The sequence below is a fragment of the Amblyomma mixtum genome, chromosome 2 (genome assembly GCF_055824585.1).
Source record: "Amblyomma mixtum isolate Tamu chromosome 2, ASM5582458v1, whole genome shotgun sequence".
Taxonomy (NCBI): Eukaryota; Metazoa; Arthropoda; class Arachnida; order Ixodida; family Ixodidae; genus Amblyomma; species Amblyomma mixtum.
The window spans coordinates 118123718-118136455 of record NC_143013.1 but is presented as its reverse complement, the minus strand read 5'-3'; the positions used below and the strand labels follow the sequence as shown (position 1 = coordinate 118136455).

At 46.9% G+C, this 12738-nt stretch overlaps 1 protein-coding gene across 1 annotated transcript in view; it reads left to right on the top strand.

The window, feature by feature from the left end:
• The window catches only part of LOC149360713 (multidrug resistance protein mrp-7-like), a 90099-nt gene that overhangs the window by 52559 nt on the left and 24802 nt on the right, over nt 1-12738 (top strand). Inside the window, exons 18-19 of the mRNA XM_089567899.1 lie at nt 275-350; nt 2360-2570. Of these exons, the coding sequence (XP_089424025.1) occupies nt 275-350; nt 2360-2570 (287 nt within the window). The remainder of the gene's footprint in view (nt 1-274; nt 351-2359; nt 2571-12738) is intronic.

Sequence of the window (12738 nt, the reverse complement as noted above, 5' to 3'; positions counted from 1 at the left end):
CTAGCTTACTACTTAAAACGATTCATCATTTTTGTGGTGTCCGCCGACACTGGTAACATCATGCGCAAAAGCCACATTTTTACCCCAAAAAGCCTATTTTCGGAAATTTCCGAAAGTCTTCCTTGAAACAACAGATATATTTCCTACTAAAATTGATTACCGCATGTATGCAAAATACGAAAGAGAACGCACAAAAAGTGTTTAATAGGTTGCATGTAGCAGCATGTAGAGGGCCGTTTTATAAGGAACTTCATCGTTAATTACTTCTTATCAGGAAATGCCAGCCGCTTTCCTTGGAGGAAGAATCTACATTCGATGTTGTGAAGGAAGAAGGAATGTCTTTTCAGAAGGTGACCATTTCTTTGCCTTTCACCCCGCTTCAGTACACTCTCTTTGTTAGTATAAACAATAATTAAAGGCCTATTGAACTATTATTGAATGGTTATTAAAAGTAGTCGGTGCAAAGCCTTTCATTAGATGGTATGCCCTCTGTCCTTCTCCAGTTATATCTTGTAAAAATAAGAAAACAATATTTAGAACGGCGGGCTCATATTTCAACTCAGCAGCTAGAAAAGTAGAAAAGAAAAGTTGTCTTAATGATTAAAGAGTAAATAAAATGGGTTTTGGCAACCTATCTAGGCATATTTGAACGCTCACGGCTCGATATGCGCGGAAAAGCTGCTGAATTACCCCATCCCTGCATGCTAACTTGAAACCCTGTCTCTTCCCTTAATCATAGCTGTTGAATTCCCCCTTTCCTCACTCCTCCCTGTTCTTCTTGACGTCAGCCCAATAGGACGATCAGCTGGGACTAATACGACAAGCCACTGACTTACTCAGCGGTTAATAATGCGCACAGAATCAAGTGTTTTCTTTCCTCGGGAATTCCAACGTTTCGCAGGCGTGCAAAGAGTAGGTAGTTACCAATACGACAAGCGGAGCTAGCTGGTGTTTCATTTTTATATCTGTAGTAGAACTGCGCTGAGTATAAAAAGAACAAGACGATACAGGACTGGACGAAGCCCAGATAGCTGCGGTACACCAGTTGACTAGAGTAGACGGAATAGAAAGTTGCGGTACACCAGTAGATTTCAAACATAATTCGAACCGTGGTATAAACCTTATAGGCCTAGAAATTATGGTTCCCTGCAACCCTTTAACCAACACAAGTAGCGACATCGTTTTCCTCCTCCTCCTCCTGTTATTCTTCTGTACGGTTCTTCTCGTGCGCGGACGATGGCGGAACTTAGCGCGGGTCTGGCTAGCAGACTTTCCCTTGCAGTCGGGTGTAGGCGTCAGTGCATCATAATGCATTGCTGATTGTATTTGACACTTCCGCTTGAGCGTGCGTGTGCGAGTGCATGAATGCGTATTTTTGTGCTTAAAGGAGTATAGACACCAAATTTTTTTTCGTGTTTTCTTCTTTCAAATGGCACGTTATAGACAAGCATACATGGATCACCCCGGATATCCCCTTACGAGCGCTAAATATTAAATATTTCAATTTTGTTCTTGTTTTGGTTTTAACCCCCGAACGATGGTTGTAACGTAATAATAGCGCTTAGGTTACGTGAGGTATGAAAAAAAATTCATTGTAATCGCTGATACGTGGTTTTAATTCACTACAACGTTTTAGCTAGCTTGCATGAAGCGCCGAATAGCAAAAAACGACGTAACAGAGTTGAAATTGTAGTTCTTTTGCTTGCCTCACGTGACCAAAACGCACCTTGCACATCACAGCCATCGTTCGCTTGGTGGAACCGAAACAATCTCAGAGAAGCAGGTCAATTTTAAACTGTTTAACACTGGAACGCGAATAACACAATTGTGATCCATGTACGACAATGTATTAAAGACCAGTGTTTCAGCAGTGCACCATTTTAATGAGAAGTAAATACAGTCAGTGAACCGACCTGCAATCTTCAAGACAATTTTTCAAAGACCAAAAAAAAACAATGTGTGCATCCCGCACTGCACGTAGCAGGTGCGGCGTGGTTAATGTTAGCCTACAAGAAGAAGACGGCCGACACCAAAGCGTATGCCAGGCAGCGAAGTGATTGTGTACCGTCTGACCTGGACCAAATGGTTTAATTCACATTTTGTGTTGATTCTTCTGCTGGCTTTGGCTATGTTTTGACAAGCGAATGTGGTACTTGCATACCAGTGAAATGGACTGGTTTTGGCTGCGTTTTGACCAGCGAAATGGGATACTTGCATACCAGTGAAATAGATTAATGTTTATTGAACTACATATCCCGTTTCCCTTTGCAGAGCTTGGCTTCGATTACAGTGCTCGCGCGTGGAAGAAATTCTAACCTGCCCAACTTCCTATTCTAGTAACCGCAGCCATTCTGTCCAGGGTCTCATCGACGTCACCATGGCGTATTTCAAGTACTCGGGAGTCTTCGCGGTACTCGCCGTCGTATGTTTCGCAGCCAGCGCAGGGCTTCTTGCCTGCCAGTTGATCTGCGTCAAAACATGGGCAGCACTCAGGATCAACCAAGCGGAGGACGCACACCATGCGAGTAGGGTCATGGTTCGCTGGTTGGCTGCTTTCTGCCTCGGAGATGGTGAGCATGTAAGAATATACTCTTCCAATATTGGTAACGTCGACGCATTGTCACCCTACACATTGTCACTCTATTTTTTTCACAGTGATAGTAGTATCAGTTCCGTTCCCAAGGTTTCACATACATGTCGGAGGCGTCCATGCAGTCCATGCACATGCCATCCTCTACTCATTCCCTTTCCCGGATGGGGATAGAGAAGGGAAGGCAGCTATTGGCGTTGCTTGCTCATCTACAGTGACAAAGAACGAACAGCCAGATTAGGAATAAAAGTAAACGGAAGTTTGAAATAAACAGCCGCTTTCATCCACTCATCGATTCAAAGGGAATGCCAATAGTACTGCCCATCCGTCCGACTGTCTTCTATCACCCATCTGTTTGTCTATTTAATGTCTCTCATTTTATCTATCTAATTTCTGTCTGTCTGTCCATCTATCTATTTATCCATCTATTGGTCGGTCTCTCTGTTTAGCGAGATCAAGCGGCGCCACAGCTGACTACCAGCTGTGCGTCTGCGTTCGACGTAGCAGCGGTAGAACTGAAAGGGATGACGTATGACATCAGTCGTGTTGTCGGAAAGCCATGGCTGCGCAGTGCCGTAACGCTGCATGTATGCGAGTTCCCCGAGCCCGTTAACAAATGCGTGTGTGGAGGAGGGGGGTGGGGAGCAAAGGAACAACGTCCTCGGGAAACTTCCCGCAAACGCGCTGCGCGACAAGATCCGCAATCCCATGCTCACACATTTCTCACACCATACAGCCCTCATTGTAACCTTCCAATAACTTATAAATAGTATAAACAAACACAGTCGGGTATACGCGGATAGGATATACACGAATATATAAAAACAATAGGATATTTTGTGGATATTTTCATGTAGTGGTGGACGGCAGTAAGGCGTGCAGGATCACAGCAAAGAGGGCTTCAAAACAAAACCTTTTACTTCGGCTGACATACGCTCTGAATGGACTGAATCACTCGGCGTCAGCGTAGCAACAAGCGTGCTCGGCGGTTGTCGAACTGAATGCCCGCCGTTCTATACTGTGCTCAATTTAAAGCTGATAGCGAACGCTAGGGATACGGCGTGCAAAGTTACTGGAATATTCTAGAACAACGTAGAATCGCTTCTGTCTGGATGCGATCAATCGAGATAAGTTTGGTCGCGTCTCGCATCACAAAAAAAGCCATAAAGCGGTGTGCCGGCAGCTTTGAAGAATTAATGAACAAACGCTACAAAAATTCGCAGCAATATACACGGCGTCATCATTAAGATCATCACTCGCGAGCCGGCTAGCCTTTATAACTCATACATTGGAGGACTGAATATTTCTTTCGAACAGCTTTGCCCTACTCTACAGCGCAGTGCACACCCAGAAAGGACCCTGCTGGAGAGTATGCGTGGAAGCTAAGTTTGCCAAGAAAATTGCCTATTAAGTCTAGATAATCAGCAGGGCTATAGATTTCGAGTAGAGTTATGTGGGGAGTATTTTATTCAAAGAAGCGTACAATTGCGCCCAGTGTGTGAATAAATTTTTAAATCTAATTTCTGGACACGGTAAGGATACGAGCGAAAAGAAAGAAAAAAAAACGTAATCAGCAGTGAGAAACCACAAGTGGCTTTCGAAGCCATGAATGTGGAGCCCTTGTCAAAAATATGCAGCCCAAGGGCTTTGCTTCTAATAGGTGTAGCGAAACACTCGAGCACATTCGCTACTCATAAACTTGGAGGTCGAAGATGAGAGTTTCTCTTGTTTTCGAGAGATTACAGTTGTCGCTGAGGATGCAAAACCATGCTGCAGAGCTCTGGGAGAGACCCATTGGGCTGCATATTTGGACAAATGTTGTAGGTCAGGGTGTAGCGTTGCGCAGGGCTGTTAGATTCTCATTTATTTTAGTGCGTTAGCGCTAGACTTTTCGCTGAGCCGCTTAGCCATTGCCTGTGCGGTCCTTCTGTGGGCCGGTCATGATGACGTCACAAGGTCATATGACCTAGCCAGCAAACCATCCCCATAAGCTGCATCTCTGAAGATATTTAGCGCGCTACCACTGCAGTCCCCCCACGCCGATATCGCTGATTTGTCCGGTCCCTCTGCGATCTTGAAAAGCTGAGTGGCTGGGTACCACCCGCCAGGGTAACAAGTGGGCCTACTAGGTAACATAACTTTGTGACGTCACCGCAAACTGTCCACCATGGCAGGCGGCATTTAAATTAATGATTGGTCGCTAGAGGGTGCCCGGGAAGAGCAAACTGGGGTTCACAAGCCCCACTCATCGCAGCACCTGCCAACGTAGGGCATTGGCGCATCGCTTAACCGCTGCACCACTGCGCCGGGAGTGGTATTATGACTAATAGGGATATATGAATGTAAGGTAGATAATGACCCATGAAAGAATGAAAACCGCAGTGCAAGCACACCTTATTCTCATCCTGCCTAACCAAGCTAATTCATCCGTCATTTTTCTCTTTTTTGAGGACACATCAACTCCCTAATTCTGCTTTTCGAGACCACACAGGTATTCAAAACTTTGTTGCCTTTTCCCGATTTCATTTTTTTTTCAGTTTGGTCACTACGGTTCTCATGGTAGGTGCTCATGCCCCCTTGCAAATACTGTACTTTGTCTTGCTCTCCACTGTGAGCTTTCTTCAGCCACAAAAAATCAAAATGCATTTAGTAAGGTAGGTTTTGAAGAGACAGGGTTTGTGTTCTTTCCTGGATATTAGACGGTATAACATCCCAATATATAATTTCGTTTCTTACTTGACGTCCTATGATTATAGAACGATTAAGTTTGGGATTATTTTCGTTCAGAACGCGTTAATAAAAGAGGAATCCTATTAACTATTACCGGGAACACCAAAATGTCAGGTATACATCGCACAAAATGAGCACTATGCAGTGAGTTCACCCCCGCTGGCCTTTGCACTAAGCGCGCAACAGGACTCCATGCCTAGTCTCTACATCAGTAAAAAAATTTTCAGCGCATGCGACCAAACCATGTCAATTTCATCGTTATTTGTGTGACAGCACCGAGTGCCGGGGGTTTTTTTTCTTTCCCGAACATACTGCTAGCCTCTATCAAGGCTGTTGCAAGATTTGGTTGCAATATGATGGGACTAGACATGTCAAAAACAAAAAGAAAAAATATCACCAAAAAGTACGTTCACACACATCAGTAATGCAAATATCAGAAGATCAATAGGCCCCTGCGAAAAAAAACACATGGTGTAATATTATATAATACGATATCAATATGAAAAATAAAATTTCACAACAATTGGTACATGTAATGAAAGTGTGCAATGGTTCAAATGAACAATTTTGAAATATTGAAAGAAAACTGCTCAGAGATTCAGATTTACAACATGCTTGGTTAACATATTCCATTGCCTTATCCCTTGCGGGAGAAATTAATAACTAAAGGTGTCAGCGTGAAAAGTCACGTGAAATGAACTAGCCAGACAGCATATGCCTCAGCTACTTCGTCCAGCTCTTGCTCCCATCGTTTCTGTCTCTCTCATTGAGAAGTGGTTCGATCCGTCACCTCCCCTTCTTAGAAGAAATTATGGGCCAGAAAAAAAAACACATGGTGTAATATTATATAACACAATATCAGTATGAAAAATAAAATCTAATAACAATTGGTTCGTGTAATGTCAGTGTGTAATGGTTCAAATAAACAATTATGAAAGTCTAGAAAGAAAACTGCTCAGAGATTCAGATTTACAACATTCTTGGGTGACATATGCCATTCCCTTATCGCTTGCTAGAGAAATGAGTAACTAAAGGTGTCAGTGTGAAAAGTCACGTGAAATGAACTAGCCAAACAGCATGTGCCTAAGTTACTTCGTTCAGCTCATGCTCCCATCGTTTCTGCCTCTCTCGTTGAGAAGTAGTTCGATCCGTCACCTCCTCTTCAGAAATTATACACCAGAAAAAAAAGGCAAGTGAAACACGTTCCCGCATTCTTTCATACTCATCGCAATAACTCTGCAATAATTAAGAAAAAAATTCAGGGGGGCGCTTTGTTGACCTAAAGCGCGTAGAAACGAAAGCCTTAAGCGCGGTGTTGCTGCTTGTGTCACTGATGTGTGGTTAAGATGTTAAGCTTCGCCTCTACGAGTGTAGAACGCGATAGCGCCTTGCAACGCTGCCAGGGAGTCCAGAGAACGCCATCGCCCGTTCGGCTGTACGTCTTGCTTGTCGGTAAATTAGTTTTCGAGGAAAGATAATGTATCGGTATCGCATATCTCGGTGGACACCTGAATCTCACCTTGAGGGAAGGGTGAAAGATGGCAGTGAACGAAGACACCGTATTCACTAGACGCGCCTTTGTTCATTCCGAACGAGAGGTGCGTTCCTCTACCACTACGAGCGGACGTGCGCCACATGGGCTCCGCAGTTTTTGGGCTTTTTGGCCCGGTCAACTCAGCGGAACTGCCAAAATTTTGGTTGGAGGCGACGCAGGAAGAGAAGCGGACCACGAGGACACCATTTTCAAACCGATGGGCCCAATATTTTTGGATTTATCCGGCCTTGAAGATCAACCACGTGGACGAATGAGCTAAGCTAACGCTAGGCCTAGCGACTAGGCTTCACGGGCGGCGACTTCCGCGGACTCCTCGACCTCGGCAGGCGACGGAGGCAGCGGAAAGATGGCCCAGACGCAAGACATCCATGCCAGACGTGAATTTTTGGCAAACCGAATTATGGAGACCCAAGAAAGAATGGAGGAAGACCAAAGAGACGGCAGGCCACGTGACGGGGGATCCGAGCCCCTCAAGCGGAGGGAAAAGCACAGGCGACAAACAAAGCACAACCAAGCAAGGCGAGAGGGAAGGAGCGCCGAAGAGGAGACTCCCTCCCCTACCGAAAGAAGATTTAAAGGTGATCCTGAGGCCAAAGGGACTAGCAGTGCGAGAGCTGCAAACACACCAAGTGGCGCGAGCGGTGGTTGCAGCCACCGGGCATGGATGCAAGGCAGAAGACCTTATAATCCGACTGCGCAACGGCTCGAACATCATAATCGTCAGCACGAATAAGGAAGAGACAGCCAAACAAGTCAGAAACATAGCGCAGCTCAACTTCGGTGGAAGAAGCTACCAAGTCACGGCACACGTGGCGGCGCCGGAGGGAACGCTACGGGGAGTCATCCACGGGGTAGACCCGGGAACCCCAGAAGAAGAATTAAAGGCCAACCTAAGGACAAGAACGCACGGAGTGAAGATTTTGGCGGCACGAATGCTAGGGAGATCCAGCACAGCAGTCATTACCTTCAGCGGCCCAATCCTTCCCAAGCAAGTCCTGCTCTACGGGGGAGAGATGTGGTGGCACCCATACAGACCAACGAGGCAGATATGCTACAACTGCTACCAGCAAGGGCATCGAGCAGATGTATGCCCAAACCCGGAAAGCAAGGCGTGCAGGCAATGCGGCCAAGCAAATCCGGAGACGCAACACCAATGCGTACCGAAGTGCCTCGTGTGCAAGGGCTCCCACGTCACAGGAGCAAGGGAATGCACACAGCGACTAAAATCATTCGGAGAGCTACGAGCTTGGGGTCAGCAGCAACGCGGCCGCAGCCAAGGCAGAAATGTAGGACGACGACCACGCTGGTTCCGGAACGAGGACCAGGAGAAACAACCTGACTACCGAAGCGAGTCCAGGGGACGCAGCAACAGCCGCAGCCGGGACCGGAGCCAGAGCCGGGGACGAGGCGAGGCGAGCCAGACCACGGCCAGCCAGCAGCAAACGCAGCAGAAGAAAAGCGGCGGAGTTAAGGTAAGCTGGGGAGGCGGCTCTTCCAAAATACTTTTTGCTCCGCACGAGGAAAACAACACAACAGACACCAAGGCAGAAAACGAAAGCCTAAGAGCAGAAATCAACAACATAAGAAAGGAGAATAGGCAGCTAAGAAAGCAGATCAGCGACTTAATCGCAGAACTACAGGAGATACGGAGAACAGGTTTCTCACCAGTGAGAACGCCAACACCACCACCACAAACTATAGAGAACCCACAAAACATGGGGGAGACCAACACGGCAGGGGAAGACCTAAAAACACTCATGCTGCAAATGCAACAACAAATGCAGCAACAAATGCAACAACTAAGCCAGAAGATAGCTTTGCAAGAACAGAGCTTCCGTAATTACGTTAAAAATCAAACAACACAGAGAACACTAAACGACGCCAGAGACCGCCTCTTTAATGAGCGGAGGTTCAGTACAGAAACCCAAGGGAACAATAGTAGCTGCAACACAGCAACATGGCAGGAGGACAACAACTAGAGATTTGGCAATGGAACTGCAGGGGCTGCAGGCGCAAGCAGGAGCTCCTGCAGCAATTCATTAGCACTAGGGGAACCCCACCAGACCTAATCTTATTACAAGAAACAAACTGTACCCCATCCCTAAGAGGCTACTCATGCCAGGAAAAAGGGAAAACAGCAACACTCATTAGCTACAAAATAACAGCAATAAATCATGGGGAAATAGCAGACACACACCTAGAACACGTGATAACTGAAATAATTCCCAAAAGGAAAAGGAAAGCAAAAGCACATTTGTTATAAACATATATAGCCCACCTAAAAACAGGGGAGACTTCATCAAGCTTTTCGCGGAGGCAATGAAACTTGCAGGGCAGAACACCCTAGTTATAGCAGGAGACTTCAACGCGAAAAGCCCGCAATGGGGCAGCAAAAAAGAGGACATAAAAGGGCGGAGCATATGTACAGCCGCAGAAAACACAGGCTGCGAGCTACTTACGGATGAGAGCCAACCCACAAGGCAAGGCAACAGCGTAAGCGTAGACACGTGTCCCGACCTAACCTTTGTCAGAGGAGCTAAACAAGCAGAGTGGGAAAACACACAGGAGAACCTAGGCAGCGACCACTTTATAATCAGAGTGGCCATTGAAGCCGAAAGCATCAGAAGGAAAATAGGCAAGGCAAGACTGACAGACTGGGACGCTTTCCGCACCCACTGCAAAAGCATCAAAGGCGACATCACGTCTTTAGAAGAATGGAGCCATCAACTTAAACAAGTAAGAGATACATATACCAAAGAAGTTAACCGCACAGAACAGGCACCAGAGGTAGACAAACGACTCCTCGGCCTATGGGAGGCAAGGAAAAGCCTAACCAAACGCTGGAAGAAACAGAAGCTTAACAGGAAACTAAAAAAGAAGATAGCAGAAATCACCAAGCGAGCGGAAGAATACGCAACACAACTGGCTAGACAGGGATGGCAACAATTCAGCACAACACTGAATGGCACCCTAGGCACGGCCAGAACGTGGCAAATACTAAGGAAGCTCATGGACCCATCGAAGAACAAAGCAGAAAGTCACAAATCGATACAAAGACTGATCCACCAATACGAAGGGACGGAGGAGCAGCTAATCCAAGCAGTAAAAGAGAAATGCTACGGAAAAGAACAGGTGAAAGCCTACCAAGGAGAATACCAAGGGAAAGAAAACCAGGACATGGACAAACCGATAACAAGAGAAGAAGTTATTCAAGCCATAAGGGCAACGACAAAGAACACGGCAGCGGGGGCGGACAAGATCCAGAACTCGTTGATAAGAAATCTCAGCGATGAAGCGGTAGAACAGCTCACAAAATACTTAAACAAACTCTGGGAAGAGGGAACGGTTCCGAAAGAGTGGAAACACGCGGAAGTCGTTATGATACCCAAACCAGGCAAAAAACTGCAGATAGAAAATATCAGACCTATCTCGCTAACATCGTGTCTGGGCAAGCTTTTCGAAAGAATCATCCCTAAAAGAATACAAAGACACCTAGAAGACGGAGGATGGTACCCCAACACCATGTTCGGCTTCAGGGAACATCTATCGACCCAAGACGTGCTGCTTCAGCTCAAAGAAGAAGTACTAAAAACAATGCCAAGCAAAGGGGAAAACGTAGTCATGGCCGTGGACATCAAAGGGGCCTTCGACAACGTATCCCACGCAGCAATCATGGAAGGCATCAACGCCACCAACTGCGAAAAGAAAACACACGACTACGTGAGAAGCTTCCTCACAAACAGAACTGCAACGGTGGGTTTGGGAGACCTATGAAGCGAGGTCTTTCAAACACCATGCAGGGGAACTCCACAAGGCTCAGTGATATCACCAGTGCTCTTCAACATATCAATGATCATCCTAGCCAAAGAGCTCAGCCAGATACAATTACGGAATCAGACACGCAATGTATGCGGATGACATCACCATATGGACCAGCGAAGGCTCGCTAGGAAGCAAAGAAGAAAGTCTACAAGCGGCAGCCACCTGCATTGAAGGATACATGAAGAAGAGGGGACTAAGGTGTTCCACCGAAAAGTCCGAACTTCTCAGAGTAGGAAGGCACCCTACAGAGGCTAACCTCGAGGTGAAACTAGAAGGGCAGAACATACCGGAACAAAGAATGATAAGAATACTCGGTATGTGGCTGCAAGGTAGCAGGAAATGCAGCCACACACTCAGCCTGCTACGCAAAGCGGCGGAGCAAGTAGGCCGAATGGTAAATAGAGTAGCCAGCAAAAGGCATGGCATGAAGGAAGAAGACACAATCAGACTGGTGAACAGCATCATAGTCAGTCGAATAACATACTCACTACCACACCACGTAACCATCAAAGCTGAAAGAGAGCAAGCAGAAGCTATCCTTCGCAAAGCGTACAAGATAGCCTGACATCTACCAAGGAACACGTCCAACGAGAAGCTAATGCAACTAGGGCTAAACAACACTTTTGAAGAGCTGAGTGAATGCCAAATAAAGGCACAACTTCAAAGACTCAGCGACACAAGAACCGGACGAGCGCTTCTGACTAGGTTGGGTCGGGAGACGGAGAACCATCACAACAACAGGGCAAACATACCAGACGCACTAAGAAACATAAGCGTACAACCCATCCCCCGCAACATGGACCCAAACCTCCATGCCAGCAGGAGGAGAGCCAGGGCAGAATACTATGAAAAAACAATAGGGCGCAGGGACAGCACGGTATACACCGACGGTTCCCCGTACTATGGCGAACGAGGAAATAAAATGGTGGCGGTAGTCGTCAACCACCAGGGAGAATACATAACGAGCCTCACGGCCAGGGCATCAAATGTAGCAGAGGCGGAGGAGATAGCGATAGCCCTAGCAATGAGGGAGGGGGATAGAAAGGGGAGACCCTTGAATATCTTAACAGACTCACAAGAAGCGTGTCGAAACTACACAAAAGAAAGGGTAGGCAAAACAACACTCAGGATCCTCAGCGAGGGGACACCCTCGGGGAGGAGAGAGAAACATAACATAATTTGGATACCAGGCCACGCGGGGGTCTGGGGCAACGAAAGGGCGGACGAACTAGCTCGAGGGCTTACTATCCGAGCTGGGGGGTCACAAGCCCCGGAGGAGCTCTGGACTAGCCTAGGGGTGGGTACTCTGAAACACTAAGTTTATACAGGGGGCTAAGATACAAATACCCCCCACCACACAAAGAGCTAAGCAAGGAAGAAGCCGCAAAATGGTGGAAGCTACAGACAGGCTCCTTCCCCAACTTATATATACTAAGCAAGATGTTCCCGACACAATACCGCGCCACATGCCCTTGGTGCGAAGCGAGGCCAACACTATACCACATAACATGGGAATGCGACAGAAAAATATCGTTCCACAAACACGACACACCAAGTGCGGAGCAATGGGAGAGCCGGCTCACCAGCTGCGAGCTAGAGGCCCAAAGGGCACTCAAAACACACGCAAGCGAGGTGGCCAGACTCAGTGGAGCCCTGGACTAGGGGACCACCCAAGGCTAAGGAGGCAACCTCAAGACTTGAAGAGAAGACTTGAAGAAGACCTCCACCGCAGGCTAAATCTTAGAAATCAATAAAGTTTCTACTCACTCACTCACTCATTCCGAACCACCGAGTGAAGCTGCGGCGATTGCTGCCGGAGTTTGTGGTATCCACAGAAGAGCTCTCTGGTGGAACTTTTGGTTACTACAACGAGATTGTAGCAAGCGTTCGGTTTCTTTCTGCACGTTTTTCCACCGATTATTTGTGGAAAAGTAAAAAGAAAAAGTTGTACAATGATCTTTGTGATATTGTTTTCCCAGAGCCCATGTACAGGGCCTTGTACAGTGATGGCCCGGGGATGGGATGTTTTAAAAAGGGTGAA